This window comes from Saccopteryx leptura, chromosome 6 (assembly GCF_036850995.1).
Source record: "Saccopteryx leptura isolate mSacLep1 chromosome 6, mSacLep1_pri_phased_curated, whole genome shotgun sequence".
NCBI lineage: Eukaryota > Metazoa > Chordata > Mammalia > Chiroptera > Emballonuridae > Saccopteryx > Saccopteryx leptura.
Genome location: NC_089508.1, coordinates 34,081,306 through 34,104,928, shown reverse-complemented (window position 1 = coordinate 34,104,928; position 23,623 = coordinate 34,081,306). Strand labels below are relative to the sequence as shown.

General features: G+C 37.9%; 1 protein-coding gene across 8 annotated transcripts in view; it reads left to right on the top strand.

Annotated features, from left to right (window-relative positions):
• GPHN (gephyrin) overlaps positions 1-23,623 on the top strand; it is a 509,895-nt gene that overhangs the window by 409,408 nt on the left and 76,864 nt on the right. For all 8 annotated transcript variants that reach the window (XM_066388097.1, XM_066388096.1, XM_066388095.1 and 5 more), the window contains 2 exons: positions 833-970; positions 16,568-16,660. In XM_066388097.1, coding sequence (XP_066244194.1) covers positions 833-970; positions 16,568-16,660 — 231 coding nt within the window. The remainder of the gene's footprint in view (positions 1-832; positions 971-16,567; positions 16,661-23,623) is intronic.

The following is a 23,623-nucleotide window of genomic DNA, read 5'->3' as shown; positions in this document are numbered from 1 at the left end:
GATGGGAATTGCAAGAGAGTAAGACATAGTGTGGATAGGATGAGAGGGTGGGGAATCAAGAGTTTGATTTGGACAGGTTAGGTTTGAATTATGTTACATATCCTGGTGCATGTTGGTTGATTTGTAAGTTTGGTGATATACTTACACTGGTTCTTCACATGGCATACAAATCTAGAGTTGCTGGTAGAGGTTGGAATTAGAGATAGAAAATTAGGAACTTTAGTGAATGGATGATATTAATTCCATGGGTATAGATGAGATTATGTAGAGAGTTGCTAAGTAATAATCATTTCTATGACTTTTCACAAGAAAGAAAATTCTCTATGAAATCCTAAGGAAGATCAAATTTGGGTATTGCATTTTACTAACTAGCTTATTAACTGTTCAAAGTTTAATATAGTGGATAAGGACGTGTACTCTGAAGCCAGGCTACCTAGGTTTGAATTGTGGCTCTTCTGTTACAGGCTTTGTGATCAAAGCATATAATCTCTCTAAACCTCTCTATCCCCATCTGTAAACAAGGATAATAATGATAACTTCCCTGTAAGGTTGTTGTGAATATTGAATTAAATTAGAATACATAGTAACACTCAAAAAGTATTAGGCAATATCATTATTAAAGTTTAGCAAGTTTTGATACATGATGTAACATTGCTAACTTGATTTAATGTTCCACCAAAGCAGACTATATTTTGGAAGCAAGAGGAAATTTTTCAATTTATAATCTTCATTTACCAATATAAGAAATTGAGAGTTGTTGATATTTGTATCAATTCCACTTTTTAATCGGTGTTTCAGCATCATATTCTTAGTTAATTATCTTCCTCTTTAGGTCACAGTGCTGTCGATATCACTAAGGTGGCCAGAAGACACCGCATGTCTCCTTTCCCTCTAACATCTATGGACAAAGCCTTCATCACGGTCCTGGAGATGACTCCGGTGCTTGGGACAGAAATCATCAACTATCGAGGTACAATAGTATTTGCCCATTGCCTTGTCTTTTTGTTTTTTCCAAGTAAGATTCATAGACCATTAATAAAGAATTCCCTGAAAGAGAAAGGTTAATTACTATCACAATTATTGTCATTATTCTTTTTACTTCTTATTTCTACTTAGCTCTAAGATCAACCTTAATGACATACAGAGAAAAGTAGCTATAAAGCTTCCCTTTTCATAAAATTTAAAAAAAATAAAAATAAAAATAAACTGTATTTCTTCTGTTTATCAAAATACCAATGCTGTAAACCAAAGAGAGGGCAATTAGCACTGAGTGAGGAAAATAGTCAACTATGAGTCTTCCTGATGTCCTTTATGTCAAAAATGGAAGATAAATACTGTGTCTTGTAATGATGTTTTTCTTTGTGGAAAATAGGTTTTAAATGTAAAATGTGAAAACAACATTAATTTGTCCATGGTTCACGGAACAAGCAGTCTGGTCTCAGTTTCTTGCTTCGCCTCTCTTCTCACTTTCTGCTCTTAGCTTAGCGGTGCACTGAGACCAGCTCAGGGAAAGACAATTGGAGAGCTGGTGTTCCCAGGGTTTTCAGTTTTTAATCAACACCCTCTTTCTTAAAAATTCAATGTGAAAGTTATATTAATACAATGTGAAATAAAATACAGTTTCTTAATTATGCTTGTTATGCAGATGAAAACAACACGAAAGGATTGATTACATAAAAAGACTTTATTCATAGATCATAAAATATTCTTACTTTAGTGAATATTAAAGAGTACCTGTAGAAAGTCCCTAATCTTTCTGTAAGGAAACTCACACTCAGAACAGCAAAAAAGGAATAGGACTAAGGTTCAAGACTTTTATTCCTTCTTTTTACTACATGATAGTGCTCTTCTTCCAGTATTGAAATATAAAAAAAATGACAGATAACAAAACAAATAGTGTTAAAATTAAAAGGCCTAAAACTAGTGAGAATTTAAATGCCAAATTCTAGCTCTTTGTTCCCTGATACTACTTAAACAGAACGTGTTTTTATATAGGTCACACTGATCCTATGCCTGTCTTACATTCTTTTAAATATGGCTTAAACTTTTATTTTGTTTTTGTATTAGCCCTTATTAAAGGAAATAAAGATTAGAAACTCACTAGAGTGGGGAATTAGTCAAGAATTAACTATGTAATTTCAAAATCAGTTTTAATGAAATAGGGTTTTTTTTGTTATTAAATGCAAAATATTCAGTGCTGGCCAGTTGGCTCAGTGGATAGAGCATTGGCCTAGTGTACAGACGTTCTGTACCCTCAATCCCCAGTCAGAGCACACATAAGAGGCAGCCATCTATTCTCTCCCTCTTGTCTCTCTCTTCCCCTCTCCAGCCGGTGGCTCTATTGGTCCAAGAGTCAGCCTGGGTGCTGAGGATAGCTTGTTTGGTCTGAGCATCAGCCTCATGCAGGAGGATAGCTTGGTTGATTTGAGCATTAGCCCCTGCCAGGTGGATCCCGGTCAGGGTGAACGCAAGAGTCTGTTTCTCCATCTACCCTTCTCTCACTTAAAAAAAAAAAGGCAAAATATTCATCAACACCAAGACAAATTCAGAAAATATGAATGTAAACTTAAGTTGGAAGAATTTGAATGATATTTTACCTATTAGAAGCATAAATTAACCATCTCTGGCCTCTTACAATATCAGAGGAGCTTTCCCTAACATTGGTCCTTAGAAAAATCTCAGTGTATGCCAAGTTACATTTAAACAGAAATTTTAATCCTTTTATGGAAATAAACAGAATTGAAGTGGCCATGCATCCTCTAGAAAAAAAAGGAAAACTGTCAGACAGATTCTCTTTTTTCTTCATATGCTTGTTTCCTCTTCATTTATTCATCAAATCAGTTGTCACTTATAAGTTAGCAAACTCTTCATGGATGATTACATTTCTTGTCAAGTGTTTCCACCCATGATAATGAATAATAATAGTAAGGTTTGCATTCAGCCTTTGATTTGAATCAAACTCAATTTTTAATGCAAAAGTATTATAATTAAACTCTTAGGCACTTTTAGGTAGGTGTTTTAAAAACTTTATATATAGAAGCATAATTCATTTTGTTCAACAAATACTTATGAAATATCTACTAAATGTTAGGTGCTATGTTAAGTCTTGGATAGACAAAGATGAATAAAACAACACTTCTGCCCCATGGATCTCACTGTGTAGTGCAGGAGAGAGACAGATAAACAATGGGTTACTTGTCTTCAGTGTAGTGCAGGAGAGAGACAGATAAACAATGGGTTACTTGTCTTCATTATCGGCTGTTTTGTAGGTGTGCCTTCTTTTGTCCTCTCCTTGAATATAAACATAGCATTTTTGTATTTGGTCCTTTTCACCTCTTGCACATGCACTTCAAATAACTTCATGCATGCCAGTGATTTCAAATATTGCCTATTAAATGATTTCTAAACCTGTATCACTACCCAGACCTTGCCTGACCTCTAGATTCATACATTATATTAGTTTCAGGTGTATACCCCAGTGATTCAACATTACATAACTTACTCAGTGATCATTACCATAAATCTCGCAGCCATCTAGGGATCATCACCATACATGATTATTAAAATAATAACGATAATTTTCCCTGTGCTGTATGTACTTTATATCCCCATTGCTATTCTGTAACACCACTTTTTAAAATAGAGTAATACCCTAATATAGGACAATAAATGTTGAAAAAGTTAGAAATTATTTCGGGGTTACTAGAGTATTTGTTTTACAATTATGAAAGTTATAGTAAGAAAATATTTTTTCCTGTGGAACATATTGTAGTTTATATAGGACAGTGATTAAGAAATTACCAATAAAGAAGAATTTAAATTATTCAAAGTATAGAAAGAGCATGGTGTTTGTTTTTACCAAATCTTGACCAACAAACCTATCCCTTGGAACTAAGTTCTACCCATTTATCAGTAACACCCTATTCATCTGATCTAGGTATAGCAAGGTTTGCATCATTAAGTACCACAAGAAATGAGCATTTACTCTCATTTGAAACATTTCTGTAACCTCAAGAACATATTGGGTAGGTATTTTTTAAAACTAACATTCCCTCAAAAAAATATCTTTCAGGCCCTGGCCGGTTGGCTCAGCGGTAGAGCGTCGGCCTGGCGTGTGGGGGACCCGGGTTCGGTTCCCGGCCAGGGCACACAGGAGAAGCACCCATCTGCTTCTCCACCCCCACCCCCTCCTTCCTCTCTGTCTCTCTCTTCCCCTCCCGCAGCCAAGGCTCCATTGGAGCAAAGATGGCCCAGGCGCTGGGGATGGCTCCTTGGCCTCTGCCCCAGGCGCTAGAGTGGCTCTGGTCGCGGCACAGCGACGCCCGGAGGGGCAGAGCATCGCCCCCTGGTGGGCAGAGCGTCGCCCCCTCGTGGGCATGCCGGGTGGATCCCGGTCGGGCGCATGTGGGAGTCTGTCTGACTGTCTCTCCCCGTTTCCAGCTTCAGAAAAGTACAAAAAAAAGGAAAAAAAAAAATCTTTCATTTAAGTTAAATACTTTTTTACAGTTACACACATTATTTTTAAAGGTTAATATTTAATATATAGAAATTAATATATAATACAGATATAAGTTATAGTATTCAAGAATAAAATTTACATCATGAAACCACAACACAACTTAAGACCTAATTCATTACCAATTCCATTACATCTTTTTGTATTGCTAAATCATGACTTAATCATTTCTGATAATTATAACATTTGTATTTATCCAAATTCTGTAGCCTTCCTTGTACACAGTTTATTTTCATTTTATGAAGAACTGTAACGTTTGCTCTTACTCAGTACATTGGCAGATAATGAGCATCCCTAGATGGAAAAATACAAATGCACAACACAGTTCCACTTTGAACAGCTACACGTTCTAAAAGCATAGGGACTTTATTGTACTACTCCATACACACGACTTCTGGAGCCACTAGAGGTTAATTAATTTACTTGTTTTCATCAAAAAGATATTCACCCCTAAATCATTCACTCTTTCTCAGTTTACACAAATGTGAAGCCTGTTATATGTAAGAGATTTATAATGTACCAATATTGTCCAGTCTCTCAAATTTACAGTCAAAATCTGGGGAATAAATTATATTGAGATAGGCTTGAGGTTACTCATCATATTGAAGGTTCAGTGTCTGTTAAATAACCACAAAGCTTTCTATAAGTATGTTATACTTCATAATAAACTTTTTTCATTAGTGTTGTAATGACCCAAATCTGTACATGCTTCACTTTCTTAATCCTTACACTCAGTTGACATTGTTCCTACCAATGATCATTTGGCCAGGGTAAGTATCATATAAGTATGCCTTCTCAACTACTTTTGTGAGCACAATGGGTAGCTGTTAGGTCAGTAGCCTCTCACATAGATTGGATGAGATGGTGATTTTTTTGTGTGTGTGTGTGTTTGTTTTGTATTTTTTCTGAAGCTGGAAACGGGAGAGACAGTCAGACAGACTCCCGCATGCGCCTGACCAGGATCCACCCGGCACGCCCACCAGGGGGCGACACTCTGCCCACCAGGGGGCGATGCTCTGCCCCTCCGGGGCGTCGCTCTGTGGCGACCAGAGCCACTCTAGCGCCTGGGGCAGAGGCCAAGGAGCTATCCCCAGCGCCCGGGCCATCTTTGCTCCAATGGAGCCTTGGCTGTGGGAGGGGAAGAGAGAGACAGAGAGGAAGGAGAGGGGGAGGGGTAGAGAAGCAGATGGGCGCCTCTCCTGTGTGCCCTGCCCGGGAATTGAACCCGGGACCTCTGCACGCCAGGCTGACGCTCTACCACTGAGCCAACCGGCCAGGGCCTGAGATGGTGATTTTTAAATGTTGTAGTAACATAACTTTTGAGGAGTTTATAATCAATAGAAAACTGACTGATACCATGTTTTATATTAGGAAGTCTTGGATACTATCTTTCTTTTCATCCTTCTTTTATCTACCACAGTCTTCTGACACTCCCGAAATATATACCATATTTCTCCAAGTATAAGATGCTTCCATGTATAAGATGCACCTTAATTTGGGGGCCCAAAATTTGAATAAAAAATGTATTACATAAAGTTATTGAACTCAAGTTTTACTCATCATAAAATTCATACAACTCATCAGGAAATGCAGATAAAAAAATCTACAGCCACTGTATAAGGTGCACCCAGTTTTTAGACCCCAAATTTTTCCCAAAAAGATGCATCTTATACATGGGGAAATACGGTAACTAATAAGTATCTCGAGTAGCCAAAGTGAAGACAAGGAGTTAATTTCCTGGACCCCTGTACTCAAGGGTTTTCCCTTGATTTCCTCCAAAGCCTTCTTAGAACTAACTACACCAGGAACATTATAACTATGAAATCATTGTGATAGTGACCCTGAAAAATTAATATGCTTTTCCCTCTTACATCCAAAAGTCACTCAGTTCTCCTAATATCTTAATTTAGACAAGAAGAAGAAAACTATTATCTGGCCAGAATAAATGCCCAACCAAACAAATTAAATATTTACTTTTACAGAGAATACATTTGGGTTTAATGCTCGCAAATCATATTTGACTTTATAAATAGTTCTTTGTCTTGATTTTCCTTGTATGTGTGTTCACTGTCAGCCATTTGAATTTGTGAAGACTGTTTCTGAAGACATATTTTAGGCCAGTCATCCCAGTGCAAAGAAGCTAACACTCTAAAGAGTAGGGAATTCATTAATGGCTGTTTTCTGTGGAAAGCTGACTTGTATATATGTGTTTCCTGCTGACAACATAAAAAGGATACCACCTTTTGACCAAGCACTCTATCACTGTCTTCTTGCAGCACAAGTAAGCATACTGCACAAAACAATATAATCATCAGTCAGTCTTTTCCACTCCTTCTTATCAACCTCTTCAGAACACTTAATTGTATATGTGGCCCAGGGTCCCTAGTGATACATAGCCCTGCTTCTGCCTTTAAGATTTCTGACTCCCACAGATCTAGAAATATTAATATTTGTTATCACTTTCATCAAATTGAAGACATTCTTTATTATACAGAACTTAGAGAACACAGGGTGAAGGAAAAAGGAACACAGTGGACATTATCTCCTCAGACTCTAGGTGTGGGACCATAGCTTCTTGGCACACAGCCTAACTTTCTACAACTGAAAGGCTCACTTCTGACAGTGAAGAGCTGCAAACTCCCACCACCAACCACTCCTAAGAAAGCATATTAGTAATCTTAATTACATGTTGGGGAAACCATCTTTTGCTTATTATAAATAGGGCTCTCATTGGAGTGGATCATCTGAGAAAAAGGAATTTTGCTCTTGTTTTTCTGAAATACCTTTTAGTAAAACTTTTGGCTCCAACAGCTTCAGCTGCTCGGTGTTGTTTCTCTACTAAATGTGAAACCTAAAACAATCATAATATCTAGTTAAGAAGTTACTGCTGCTTGGTTTCCATTCAAGTCTGAAACAGACTGAGGTTTTCTCTCTCAAACCACATTCCCAAAGTTTATTCAACATTAATACTTGGGCTCCACCTATGGGTAAAGAAAAGGGATGCTTTCATATATGTGTGCGCGCGCGCACACATACACACATGCACACCTGGTCAGATACTGAATGAATTCTAATATTGACTGCTTGGAAGAGCTGTCCATTGTTTGTCCTGAAGCCTGCTGAGCGATGCGGATATTCAGTAGATGCCTTTGTACCTGGCATTTATTCCCTCAGTACTCTTGTATCTGCTGTGACTGGCAGTTCTTATCATTTTCCAATCAATTATATATCTCTCTATAAATGCTGTCTTTTGCTTTAGGCTTTTAGACTAAAACTTGAAGTAATACATGTTTTTCTCTTTTAAGAGATTTAAACTCTGCTGATAAGTTAATTTAATATCAACTCCAAAAGTAGAACTAATCCAGTAGGGATTTAATTTATATTAAAGCTTAGCAACTCTATATTTAGCACAAGACCAAAATAAAACTGGCCCATTATGTACATATATTAATAAATTTATATTAATAACCCAAGTATGAAGCCATTCTTTCTTTTCAAATGAAATGTTTTCTTTTTCTTTTCATGATATTTTAAAAAGGTCTCTAAAGGCCAAATGGTAGGGAATCTAAGGTGGTGGTTCAGTAAGTGAAAGCTACACTCACCTCCTCCCGGGACCAAACTGGAATTACGACTAAATTATGGAACAGTCATCTGAAGACTAGCTGAAGGGAAGCCCCATTGAGACTGGTAGGAAGGGTGGAGACATGAAAAAGGCTGGCCCTGCTCCTGCAGGTGGCGGCTAAGGCAGCTAAGGATATCTTAGCTGCAGGAGGAGCTAAGAAGCATGGGGTCTGAATGCCAAGCCGGACTCCCCAGCCCAGAGCACTATAGCTGGGAAGAGGCACCCACATAACATCTGTCTGTAGTAGCAGGATTTCTATCCATCAAGGAGAGACAGGACTCTGCTAGAGACACAGACTCCCTCTTAAAGGGCCAACACACAAAATTTCTATCTCAGCCACTCACAATGGGCTCTGGCTAAGGGAGGCTGGAGGGGACTAGAGTTATCTGACGAAAGCCTGAGTTTGTGGCTCTGGGCAGAGAGCTGAGGGGACAGCCACAGGGATCCCTGTGCTGACTTACTCTCCCATACGCTGATGCTATCTTTCTTGGGTGGAATACTCCCCTCTTGTGGCATCTGCCTGGAGAAAAACAATAGCCCCATCATCTGGACTCCCTCTCGCCAGACCCTGCAGAGCTTACACCCTACTGAGGAGTCAGCTGCCTTGTTCAGGGTGTAGTAGTCTGGGTAGACTCGATATATCAGTGACCAAGTTGTGTGGCTTTTGGGCAGGGGTCATTCCCTCCACTTTCCTGTGAACCTGACTGGTACTTCCCCTCACAGGAGATCTGCTAGAATCGCCCTCTGGGCTCCAGATACCCCCCCCCCCAACTCCTAGAGGCTCTGCCCTGCTGAAGTTGAGGCAAAATCTGGGACAGACTGAGCTATGTGGATCTGGTCCTGGGCCACACACCCTATCTTTACCAAAGTCTAACTGGCACCCCCCCCCCCATAGGACATCCACTAGCTCCCAACTTCCAGCGGCCCCACCCTGCAGAGATTCATCTTCCAGCAGAATCTGGGGACAGACAGAGTTCTCTGGCTCTAGGACAGGGGCCAGTTTACCCTCACATGCCCAAATGGAGCAGGGCTTTCCCTTCATATGGTCAAATCTTGGTCTGTTTGAACCCAATAAAATCTGCCGGCCTCACCCTGATGACTCCCTGAGACATCACTTCAACACAAAGGTATGCAAGCAGCCAGCGGGTGTCAGCTAGACTCGGATTACCTGGGGACATTTGCTGAATGGCCTCAGACCCAGCACTGGAACTGAATTTGAACCTGTATCAATCTGGCAAACACTACTCACCTCCATCTGGTGACACACTGTGAACCTACCTCATGCAACCTGAGTTACCAACAGAGGCTTTTTCAGTGACTGAGACTAACAGGCAGCCAGTAGGCAGAGGCAGACAAAGGCAGATCTCAGGGTGCCTTGAAACTTTTCATACCTGCCTCCGGGCCCAGAGCTGGTAAAAGCAGGCCTTGGTGCACAGCTTCGTCCTTCTCATGCACACCCAGGCCCAGCAGAGGCAGCCACAAACTGTGGATTACTTGTAGCTCCACATGGGTTGCCCAGGGTCAGTCACAGGCAATGTCTGACATTGTCCTGCACCAGACTCTTTCCTAAGAGACCCAGAACCAACACATGCAGTGGCCACCTTTAGACAACATCAGAACAGGATCCAGTAAGCTTCACAAGTGACATATCTAAAGGGAAATCTTAGCAGGCACCAAATCTTACTGAGACAAATTTCCTTTGTGTGGTCAGCACCTGCACATCCACTCACACACTGTGGTTGGGGTTGAGCCTCACAGCCAGCCAGCCTGAGGATCTATCCCATTCACAGATGGGCCAATAGCAACAAGGTTTAGTTACAACCAAAGGGCCCACATAACCATAAAAGGGGCGTTTCTCAAGCACGCAGCTCAGGTGATCAGGAGATTGCACCACTAGACCCCCCACAGGACATCTATTGCATAAGACCACCCACAAAGATTAGGAGTCATAGCAGATCTATCTAATACATAGAATCAAACACAAAAAGGTAGCCAAAGTGAAGAGACAAAGACACAGGCCCCAAATGAAAGAACAGAAGTCTTCAGAAAAAGAGCTAATTTACATGTAGGCAAGTAATTTATAAGATATAAAGTTCAAAGTAGGCCGTGGCCAGTTGGCTCAGTGGTAGAGTGTCGGCCCAGCATGTGGATGTCCCGGATTTGATTTCCAGTCAGGGCACACAGGAGAAGCGCCCATCTGCTTATCCACCCCTCCTCAACAAAACATTAGCAAACCAGATCCAGCAAAACATTAAATAGATCATATACCATGATCGAGTGGGATTTATTCTGGTGAACATAAGGTTGGTATATTATCTACAAATCAATAATAAGTGTGATACATCACATTAAAAAAATGAAGGATAAAAACCACATGAACCTTTAGAGCATCAACCAGAACATAGAGGTTGCCGGTTCAATTCCCTGGTCCGGGCATATACAGGAGCAGCTCAATGTTCTTGTCTCTCTCCCCCTGCCTCTCCTTCTCAAAAAAACAAAAACAAACAAAAAAAGAAAACAAGATTCTATCAATATATATAGAATAACATTTGATGAAATCTAGCACCCATTTATGATAAAAACTCATCAAAATGGGAATATAAACATATATGACAAACCCACAGCCAACATCATTCTCAATGGGCAAAAACTACAAGTGTTTCCCTTAGGACTGGGAACAAGACAAGGCTATTTGCTTTTACCACTCTTATTCAATGTAGTAGTGGAAGTCCTAGCCACAGCAAGCAGACAGAAGAAGAAATAAAAGGCATCCAGATTGGAAAGGAAGAAGTAAAACTGTCATTATTTGCAGATGATATGATACTGTATAGAGAGAACTCTAAAGATCCCACCAAAAAACTGCTAGAACCAATATAAATTCAGTAAAGTAGCAGGATACAAAATAAATGTTCACAAATCATTTTTATACACTAATAATGAACTATCAGAAAGGGAAACTAAGAAAAAATCCTATTCACAGTTGCTTCAAAAAATAAAATACCTAGGAATAAATTTAATCCCTTCATCTTTTTCACCCAGTGTCCATCAATAGATGAATGAATAAAAAAGATCAAGTACCAAAAAATTAAGACTAGAACCAGCAATCCCTCTACTGGGTATATACCCCCAAAACTTGAAAACATTGTTACATAAAGACACATGCACCACCATGATCATCGCAACATTATTCACAGTGGTCAAGACATGGAAACAACCAAAGTGCCCCTTGATAGAGGATTGAATAAAGAAGATGTGGTACATATATACAATGGAATACCACTTGGCCATAAGAAATGATAACAGTATTATTTACAACAACATGGATGGACCTTGAGAACGTTATACTGAGTGAAATAAGTAAATCAGAAAAGCTAAAAACTGTATGATTTCACACATAGGTGGGATACAAAACTGAGACTTATGGACATAGATAAGAGTGCAGTGGTTACCAGGGGAAGGAGGTTTTGGGGAAGAATGTAAAGAGGGTCAAATATAAGGCGACAGAAAATGATTTGACTTTGGGTGATGGGTATACAATATGATCGACTGTTCAAATGATATAGAGATGTTTACCTGAAATCTATGTACTCTGGCTGGTCAATGTCACCCTGTTAAATTTAATTTTCTAAATTAAAAAAAAAATGTTAAAAAGAGGGGGGAAAAGCTGAGGTACATTTACACAATGGAATACTACTCAGTTATAAATAGGAGGAAATCTTACTATTTGCAACAGCATGAATGGACCTGGAGAGTGCTATACTATGCTAGTGAAATAGCCAATCAGAGAAAGACAAGTTCATCTGCTTTCACTCATATGTAGAATCTAGCGCACAGAATAAACTAATAACAAAGTAGAAACAGACTCATAGATAGAGAACAGGACAGCTGTCAGAGGGGAGTGTGGTTGTGGGGTTGGGTGAAAAGGTGAAGGGATTAAGAATAAAAAAAGAAAAACATAGACATGGACAACAGCATGGTGATTACCAGGAAGAAAGGGAGGTAGGGGAGGTAGACAAGAGTATAGGTCAAACAAATGGTAATGGAAGGAGTTTAAACTTGGAGTGGTGAACACACAATACAAGATATAGATGATGTATTATAGAATTGTACACCTGAAAATGATATAATTCTATTAACTAATGTCACCCCAAAAATTCAATAAAAAGGAAGAAAAGTCCAGATGGTATGTGTGTGCTATAAATGTAATTTTTCTTGACTTATCTAAGCATAGTTAAATGTTGGAATGAGAGGAATATTCTTTTTTAAAAAACTCTCTTATCCTTGCCCTTTAAAAAAATAGCTTTATAGATCTATAATTCATATACCATACAATTCACCTACTTAAAGTATACAATTCAGTGTTTTAGTATATTCATAGATTGTACAGCCATCACCATAGTCGATTTTAAAACATTCTTATCACCTCAAAAGAACTCCTGTCCCCTTTAGCTAACATCCCCCTCCTACTCTCTCCATACCCCCATTCAGTCCTAAGTAACTAATGATCTACTTTCCATCTCTATAGATCTACCTATTCTGGACATTTTATATAATGGAATCTTTTCTGACTAGCTTTTTCTACTTAGACCTTTTCTTATGGTCACTAATTTTTTTAGGTTAATAAAGACAAAGTCATGGTTTATTCATGTTGGAGCCTGTATCAGTACCTCATTCCTCTTTTATTATAGTAAAAAAACACATGACATAAGTTTATTGTCTTAACCATTATTAATTGTGCAGTTCAGTGGCATTAAGTATATTTATATTGTTTTACCATCGATCTCCAAAACTTTTTCATCTCTTTCAGCTAAAACTCCATATTCCTTAAATGGTAACTTCCTATTTTCCTCTCTCCCCAGCCACTGGCGGCCACAAGTCTCCTTTCTGACTCTATGATTTCTAATATTCAAGTTACCTCATATAAGTGTAAATATATAAAATTTGTTCTTTTGTGACTAGCTTATTTTACTTAGCATTATGTCCTCAAGTTTTATATGTCAGAATTTTCTTCTTTGTTAAGACTGAATCATATTTTTATATGTATAGACAGCATTTTGTTTATGCATTCATCTACTAATGGACACTTGGGTTGCTTCCACCTTTTGACTATTGTAAATAATGCAGCCATTGAGACAGGAAAGCTAGAATATAGGACAGAGTCCTCCACCTCTTCCCCTTCTCTTTTTCCATCTTGGCTAGAACATCACAGATATGACCTTCACTGACCACCTGTTCCCTTGCTTCCCCTTCCCCAGTTTCCTGTAATTGAGAGGACAAAGAAAGGGAGGGAGATAAAAAAGAAAAAGAAAGAAAGAAAGGAATCATCTACTGGAGAGGGGAGACAAGGACGAGCCATATCAGCAGTCACCCCACCAGCATCAGAAGCCAATGACGACCCAATCCCTACCCCCTTGCCCACATTTAATTAAAACCTTCCACCCAGATCCCATCGGCACCTCTCATTCTCTGAGGTCACCCACCCTCACTTCACCGATGGTTACTATCACTTTAATAAATTTACTGTGCTTTGCTAAATCTGTCATGCTCTTGAATTCCTTCTTGGACCTCGACAAGAATGTGGATCGAGTTGAGGCCTCCTTTGGCATCACTATGAACATAATGGCTTCACAAATCTCTGTTCAAGTTTCTGCTGTCAGTTCTTTTGGACATATACCTAGATGTGAAATTTCTGAATTATATGGTAATTCCATGTTAATTTTTTGAGGAATCACCTTGTAGATTTTTCTCATGTCAGAGAAATAGAGGAAGAGCAGTTACGGAGGGAACATGAACAGTAGCTATTACCATTGTAGTAAAGCCACCTATGAAATATCTGACCTTGGGTAAGTCATTTACCCTCTTTAAACATCTCTTTATCTGTAAAATAAAAATAATAATGCTTTGCTAGATTTTTGTGAGAATTAAATGAGATTATATATTATTTAATAATTTATAAAGTGCTATATAAACATTTACTCACTTTACTGGGCCAGGTTACAGAAAAACTCAACCCTTGTGCTGTTTTTGATAATTAACCACTATTATTAAGCTATTCAAATCCCCAGCAAAGTTATTCTCTTAGGATCTGAACTGGTGTAGAGTTCACATATTTATTTGCTACCCCAGGCCAGATTAATTCCAGATAAGGAGTCTCCCCAAGAGGTTTATTGTGATCCTAGACAAATGCTATGGGGCTTACTACCAGGGACTACCTTATAAATTCAGGTTCATTTGGAAGTTAATGTTGTTTATGTGAATGCAAAACAGACCCTTTGGTCTCACCACTACCCTGATCTTATAAAAAAAAAATGGTTCATAGCTCCAGGATAGCTCCAAAAACAGTTTTAACCTCCTAGGAGTGTATTAAGCTACAATCTGCTAAGAAGTTCTCACTTACAATTCATCTGTTACTTCCCTGTAAGGGAAGAGTCAGTACCACTGTCACTATGGATGAGATTAGAAAATTTAGTATCTCTCAGTACTTACTTCTTGGTCCTACATCTTGAAACCAGAGGCCCTAGGTGACTATGAAGGACAAAGCCAAAAACAAACAAAAAAGTCTTACCCATCCAGCTCTAGAAACAATGGAACCTTCTAAATCAGTGGTAGTCAACCTGGTCCCTACCGCCCACTAGTGGGCATTCCAGCTTTCATAGTAGGCGGTAGCAGAGCAACCAAACTATAAATAAAAAGATAGATTTAACTATAGTAAGTTGTTTTATAAAGATTTATTTTGCCAAACTTAGCGAAAATCTGACATAAAGTACTTGGTAAGTAATTATTATTATATGCTTTAACTTGCTATAACTCTGCTTTATAAATTTTATAAAGTAAAGTTACTTCCCTACTTTATAAATCACCATTACTGTGGAACCAGTAGGCAGTTAGAAAATTTTACTACTAACAGAGATACAAAAGTGGGCAGTAGGTATAAAAAGGTTGACTACCCCTGTTCTAAATTATACAAACATCTCATATAAATCAAGTCCTTTCTTACAGTCGTTGTAGAGAAGTTTGTTCTTTTTGTCCTTTTCTTCCTTCTTCACCTCCTATTTACTATTATTTTACTTCTTTAAAATAGTAATAATGAAGATTATGATTAGAGGATATAAGGAATTGTTCATGATTCTTGAAACTTATTCTTGCTGGCACTGGTTCAAATTCCTGAGGTGTAGTAAAAAATAATTGCTATCATGTGTGGTTTGAATGGTCAGTTCACTCAGTAGGTTACTGCTCTCTTATAATCATTAACCTTTTTAGGTTAATAAAGCCAAAATCAAGGCTGCAATTCAAATGGAATGATAAGGAAGCTTTTTTTTTTTTTTTTCTCTCTGTAAGGAAAAATGCTTTATAAAAATGACGTGATTATTGCAGAAAACTTAGAAATTTTCAGAGAAGCAAAGGAATAAATATACATAATTCTAACATAATGAAATAACAAATGCTTTATTTTTCATGTGTGCCCTCCCCATCTTTTTCTATTGATACATATACATATATCTTAACTACATGTGCAATTCTGCATGTTTTAACTATATCATAAGAATTTCCCTGTGTCAATGGAAATTCTTCATAAATATTACTTTAGCCTGTCTAATGGTTTTATCTATTGTAAAGATATCGTATTTCCCCATGTATAAGATGCACCCTTTTTCCAAAAATTTGAGGTCTAAAACTGGGTGCATCATATGCAGTGATTGTAGGTTTTTTTACTTGCATTTCCCACTTTTTTATGAGTGCTTATTTTTGCACTCAATGTTGAAGACAGTGATTTATCATCAGATACAGATGAGGACAAGCTAATGGATGGGAATTTTGACAGTGATGAGGAGTTATATGAATTTTATGATGAATAAAACTTGAGTTTAATAACTTTATGCAATACATTTTCTTTCAAATTTTGGGCCCCAAAATTCAGGTGCGTCTTATACATGAGAGCATCTTATACTTGGAGAAATATGGTAGATCATTGTCTATGTAAATTTCTTAATTATTGACCTGTTGATTTCTTCCCATTTCTCACTAATAAAAGTAACTATGAAATAAATGTACATAAAGATTCATTCATTTTCTGAAGATTGATTTCTACAAGTCAAATTACTGGGTCAATGGATATGAAAATGTTTAAGAATTGGCTTTAAAGTCATCTTTGGGTTGTCAAAGGAATAATGACATGTCAACTTGAACACATCTTGATGACTTTGTAGGTACTCATATTCAAATAATCTCTGCAAGCATTACTATTAATTGACTGAACATAATCTTCATTTCAGACACTAGAATGCACATCTTCCTTCTGTCTCTTATTCTGTGTGATAGAAACCAGATCTGACAGAGCCCTCGTCAGACAAGCGCACATGCTCATCTTGTCTATGACTGCCTGTTTAACCATTACTCTCAGCATTTATATTTTGCCTCTTTTCTTTCAGATGGAATGGGCCGAGTGCTTGCTCAAGATGTATATGCAAAAGATAACCTACCCCCCTTCCCAGCATCAGTAAAAGATGGCTATGCTGTTCGAGGTAAATATTTTGCCTTCTTGAGTATCATCATAACTCACACTGTATTTTTTTTTCAGATTTTTGGCTCAGCACAGGCACCCAACAACTGTTAAATCTGTTTTCCCCCTTGGGTGTCAAAATAATTTCATTTACAAATAACAAAGTTAATCTATACCTATATATTGTCTGACACAATCTTGTTTAAAACTTTTCAGTGAAATTAATATAATTACTTAAAAATAAATTTTTTTTATTAAGTGAGAGGCAGGAAGGCAGAGAGAGACTCCTGTATGCGCCCCAACCAAGATCCACCCAGTAAGCCCCCTACCATGTGCTGCTCTGCCCATCTGGGGTCATTGCTCCATTGCTCAGCAACTGAGCTATTTAGCACCTGAGGCAAGGCCATAGAGCCATGCTCAGTGTGCAGGGCCAACTTGCTCAAATGAATTGAGCCATGGCTGTGGGAGGGAAAGAGAGAGAGAGAGAAGAGAAGAAGGAGGAGTGGAGAAGCAGATGGTCACTTCTCTGTGTGCCCTGACCAGGAATCGAACCCAGGACTTCCACGTGCTGGTCCAGCGCTCTACCACTGAGCCATCAGCCAGGGCCTGAAATTTCTTATTTACAAATATATGTAGAAATTTATTTAAGAAAAAAAACACTGTACTGTTTTATTCTTTCTGTCTCTACACATACAAAGAGTAGATAGTCTTGCTTGATCTGGAAGTCTTTTACATGTTTTCTAGTTGAAAACATCTATATGGTACAAGAAAAAAGAACATATTCCCAACATAGGGATGAAGTGGGTGGTCATTTCTCTTGCTTTAATCTGAAACGTCAATAAAGCCTTCATAAAAAGGAAGCATGAGGAAAACCTCTAATTCCCTGGAAGGTGCCATATTTCGAATCTCTGAAGTCACAGTTGGTACCAGCAGCTCACACCTTCGAAGTTGCCTGAGATTGCATAAAGCTTAAAAGCAAATATGGAATAGCATTTGCCTGCCTAAAGTCCAATCTAAGAACCCAAAATGAAAATGCAACTGAATTGCTTAGAAACTATTACTGGTTATTAACTCAAGACTAATGTCATTGAAGAAATATCTAAAAACATTTCCCAATTTATCAGTGTTGTTAAGAAGGCCAACTCCTTTTTAATGATCATTTACAGGATCTCTTACCTTTTTTTATAGTTATTTTGGTTTTACTCTATCTAGCTATTCAAATATTTACTCTTTTTAATTATATACATCCATTAATCTCCATGTTCCATTCATAGCCATTTCTTAGCAGTATTTTTTGTGTTGGAGGAAGTGTAGTAAATGGTTAGGGATATGGGCTTTGAGCAAAAGAGTGATCTAGATTCTAATACCAGTTCTATTGATAAAACTTTGAGAAAATTACCTAAACTTTTTGAGCCTCAGTTTCTCATCTGTAAAATGGTGATAATTGTAGCAGTACATCACCCACCAGGTTGTTGTGAGGATTAAATAAGACTATAAAAAGCCTTAATAAAGGCTTTTAGACAATCCTGACACCAAAAACAGGCACTTACTAATTGTGTTTTTTAATGTTTAGTAATAGTAACTATTTATACCACTAGTGTTCGTATGATAAACACTTTTACTTACACATCTTTGAAAAAAGTATATCTATCTAAATTGTTAATCTCATATTCTATGTAAATAAAATGGTAAGGAAATTAATTCCTACTAGTATATGCTTTCTCAGGAACACTGTCTTGTATGTACCTCATTCAGCTTGATGTCACTAAATTCGAGTATTTATGAAAACATAAATAAAGAATTCCTAACAAATTTTTTTCCAAATTCATTTCTTCTACAGTGTTTATTATATAATGCATACTGTCCAGAAATAAAATTATTTTAATTTTCTGATAGCCTCATTGGCTCCTTTTGTTCCTTATTCCCAATCTAAAATGTAAATTCTGTTTTGAACTTATACAGATACTATAAAATCACAAAGAATTCTTACTTCCTCTTTCACAAAGAATATAAGAAAGAGGTACAACAGATGAAATACCAAAGGGACAAGAAAGTCTATTTTTTATATCCTTTGTAATATATAGTAGGAGAAAGTAAAGTAAGAAAATAAATTATTTGAGGTAGAATTATTCTCAAACAGAATTTTTTTCATGATTTTTGCATGAAATAACAGCAGCTCAATAAAAAGAAACTATTGACTGACCAGGTGGTAGCACAGTGGATAGAGCATCAGACTGGGACACAGAGGACCCAGGTTTGAAACCCCGAGGTCACCGGCTTGAGCACGGGCTCATTTGGTTTGAGCAAGGCTCACCAGATTGAGGCCGAGCTCGCTGGCTTGAGCAAGGGGTTACTCGGTCTCTGTAGTCCCCTGGTCAAGGCACATATGAGAAAACAATCAATGAACAACTAAGGAGCCACAAACAAAGAATTGATGCTTCTCATCTCTCTCCCTTCCTGTCTGTCCCTATCTGTCCCTCTCTCTGTCTATATATGTCTCTGTCACACACAAAAAAGAAACTATTGCTTTTAGCTTTCCTTAGTTGCCAAAAAGATCATTTAGCCCACATGAGCTATAAAAGAACCTTTCTGCTATAGACTCTATCAAAGAAATTTTTATGTGAAGTTACCAGTCAGTATCTTATTTATTTTTTTTGTTTTGAAGTGGCAGTGTTTTACACAGAGAAAAACATCTAAAATGACATTTCACAGTACATAGTTTCAGTAGATTATATATATATACATATATATATATCATGCAGCTGATTAATAGTATTTCTTTCCTATGAAGTATTGATAGTTCTCTAATATATATTGTAGAACATGTAACAGAGACATAGCACATAATAGATAACATTATAGGCATAGAAAAATGTCAGATTGGAAATGGTCAGTATATCTATGCATATATAGCAACAACAGAATTAAAGCAACCAAAGTTGTCAGTGAACAAAAAGGCATGGTTTTAGTCTTGTCTGTGTTAAAATACCACCTTCAATCAGTGTTTTGGTAAAGAATATCCTTGAGGCTGTTGTGGTTTTCTACCACTCTACTTCGTGTGCCTTCTTCTCTCTACCCCTGTCTTCCTTTACAGCCATTCCTTTCTCCCCACTCCCTTTATTCTCCCTTTTTTTCTTCTCCTCTGCCTTTGCCTTAGGCCTTCCAGTAATAACCAGTGGCACCTGTGAGCATTGCTAACCCTCTAGGTGTAAAGAGGTTGCTAACTTGCTCTGGATCACTAAGCATTAGCCAGTATCCTTCAGAAACATGTGGCATAAAACTCCAAACCAGTTGGAGGATCACTTGCTTTAAGGTATGTGGGTTGAAAAGTCAAGATAGTAAAAAATGACTAAGGAAGTAAGAAATAGGAACAGCTTTAAAAAACAGAATGTGAAGAAGGCAGGAATCAAGTGATGATGGTTTAAATAATAGAAAGAGCTGTGACCTCACAAACCTGAAACTACATTTGGGAGAGAGTAAATTTGAAAGATTAAAAAAAAAAAAAAAGCATATTATCAATTAGACCAATGCAATATTTTTATTCTTCATATTTTTCAAGTTATTTCTCCCTTCATCCTGATTAAGCCAATCAATCATCTTGATGCATTCACACCCTCCTATAGATGATATGGGTGGTACCCATTGTTTCACAATTTCTTTTTATAATTACAGTTTACTTCAATATTATTTTGTATTGGTTTCAGGTTTACAGCTTAGTGGTTAGACAGTCATATACTTTACATAGTGTTTCCCTCGAAAATTTTAGGACCCAACTGGCACCATACGTAGTTATCGCAATGTAATTGACTGCATTCCCTATGCTGTACTTTACATCCCATGACTATTTTGTTAACTACCAATTTGTACGTCTTAATCCCTTTACTTCTTTCTCCCAGTCTCCCAACCCATCCCCCCTCCAGCAACCACCTGTCTGCTCTCTGTGTCTCTGAGTCTGTTTCACTTTTGTTTGTTCATTTACTTTGTTCTCTAGATTTCACATGTAAGTGAAATCGTATTATATTTGTCTTTTTCTGACTGATTTATTTCATGAGCATAATACCTTCTAGGTTCATCCATCCTGCCACACACATAAAATGCCAATGGTGTATATGACAGAACTAAAATGAATGATCCAGAAATTTATATAGAACCACAAAAAACCCAAAGAACAAATAGTCTCAGCAACCTTGAGAAAACAAAGTTGAATGTATCGTGCTACCTGATATCAAACTATACTACAAGGCAGGCCATAGTAATCAAACCAACATGGTTCTGGTATTAAAACAGACGTATAGATCAGTGGAACAGAGTAGGGAGCCCAGATCAAACCCATGCTGGTATGATCAATTAATATTTAACAAAGGAGGCAAGAATACACAATGGGGTAGAAGTAGTCTATTCAATAAATGGTGCTGAGCCCTGGCCGGTTGGCTCAGCGGTAGAGCGTGGCTCAGCGGTAGAGCGTCGGCCTAGCGTGCAGAGGACCCGGGTTCGATTCCCGGCCAGGGCACACAGGAGAAGCGCCCATTTGCTTCTCCACCCCTCCGCCGCGCTTTCCGCGCTTTCCTCTCTCTCTCTTCCCCTCCCGCAGCCAAGGCTCCATTGGAGCAAAGATGGCCCGGGCGCTGGGGATGGCTCTGTGGCCTCTGCCTCAGGCGCTAGAGTGGCTTTGGATGCAACATGGCGACCCCCAGGATGGGCAGAGCATCGCCCCCTGGTGGGCAGAGCGTCGCCCCTGGTGGGCGTGCCGGGTGGATCCCGGTCGGGCGCATGCGGGAGTCTGTCTGACTGTCTCTCCCTGTTTCCAGCTTCAGAAAAATGAAAAAATAAATAAATAAATAAATAAATAAATAAATAAATAAATGGTGCTGAGAAATTGGACAGATACATGCAAAAAAAAAAAAAAAGAAACTAGACCTCATTCTTATACAATTTTTTTTAGATGTTAATAAAGGCAAAAATATCTCAGGATTCCAGATTCAGCTTTCTTGAAAGTGTTCAACCTGAAAGTTTATCCCTTCAGAAATTATTTTGGGGTCATTTAGAAAAAGAGAAAAATGTGAATAAGCCAGTAAGTATTTTGAGAACCACATGTTGCAAACAATTCTGGAAGACTGTATTAAGAGAATCCTTACCGTTTGGTTAGATTTTAAAGTGGGGTTTTTTTGTTTGTTTGTTTTTACTTTCCAGTTTTAAAATGTGCTATGGAAAATACAGAAAATCAAAAAGAACACTTAAAAAATATTTATCTTACTGCCTAGACACTATTAATATTTTGTTCTACTTTCTTCCAATAGGTTAAACTGCATACTAAAATTCAGTATAACTTTTTTTCCCATTCATGCATTTATTTATCAGTATAACCTTTTAGATGTAGAGCTAGTTCTTCGTCTTTCATGTAAGTCACGTTCCATGATTTTTATTTTGCCCATTCCAAACCTCTTTGGCCACAGCTGGTTCTCCAACTCATTTGAAGCCTGTTGCTTTCCACTATATGACATTTTGAATGAAGAAGAGAGCCTCATGACATGAGAATGTTACTCATGTGAGCAGAAATATAATTTGGATTAATTAATTTTAGTTAGTACTGTATTTAAGGAATTCTCTTCTCCCAATACAAAGAGTAAATGAGCATTTTTCTTCTGGAATATTATGACAAAAGATATAAAATGCCTTCTCACTCATCTATCCTACTCTTAGCTCTCTGCTTTTCATAAGAAAAGGCAATAGATTGAAAATTCCAAAACACACACTCACCCAATTTAATCCCTCAGTATAATTGCAACAAGTATTAATCCTGTTGTGCTAGTCTTGTCACATTTTCTTTTCACCATTCCTACTCATCCTAAAATCTTAATTTTAGTATACACATAAATACTGTTACCCTATTGCTTATCATCCTGGTCTTAGACAGTTTGGTTCCATTATCAAAGTAAACAAATTTTTTTATTTTTTATTTTTTTTAAAGTTAGAAGCAGGGAAGCAGTCAGACAGACTCCTGCATGTGCCCGACCGGGATCCAACCAGCATGCCCACCAGGGGGCGATGCTCTGCCCATCTGGGGTGTTGTTCCGTTGCCGCCAGAGACATTCTAGCACCTGAGGTGAAGGCAATGAAGCCGTCCTCAGCGCCCAGGGCCAACTTTGCTCCAATGGAGCCTTGACTGCAGGAGGGGAAGAGAGAGATAGAGAGGAAGGAGAGGGGGAAGGATAGAGAAGCAGATGGATGTGTCTCCTCTGTGCTCTGACCAGGGATTGAACCTAGGACTTCCAAACGCCAGTCCGACGCTCTACCACTGGGCCAACTGGCCAGGGCCAAAGTAAACAAATTCTTAATCCCTCTGCCTTGTTCTTCTGTTGAAGATATTACCTAGGATCTCTGAAAGTTATGCTATCTCTATTGTCTCACTTTATTCAGCCCTAACATGGAAGTGATGGGACTCTTTTATTATTGAAAAAAAAATGAATAGCTATAAAATGTTTCAAGAGGCTTAGAGCTCACAAATGGCTGGAAAAAGAAAATGAGTAATAATTCTATGACAAATGACTTAGGGAAGATTATTTTCTATATATTGCCACAATGAATAGGTATTGAATGTTGTTATTTTATATCAAATGATATAATTAAAAAATTTTAAGTTAACAGGTACATAAGACAAACTGTTTTCTGTACATTAACAAAAGGGTGGACATGGGAGCTGCTTCAGGATTTAGCAGGAAGCATTATAAATTACTTACATAATGCATTTGCTGTTAGAATCAGGTTTATATTGCTTTTATCCCTTCCTTCAAATTATATTCTACAATTACAAAGCAGAAAAGAAAACTTATTAACATCAATGTTATAATTAGGGGAGAAAAAGATTCCACGCCTTTACAGAAATCCTTGGAATCCATCCATCTCTCTAATGGCATACCGTGACTTACTTTAACTTTTCTTCCAGCTCTAGGTTCACCTGCCACCATTCCTCCACTTCAGGCCCCTC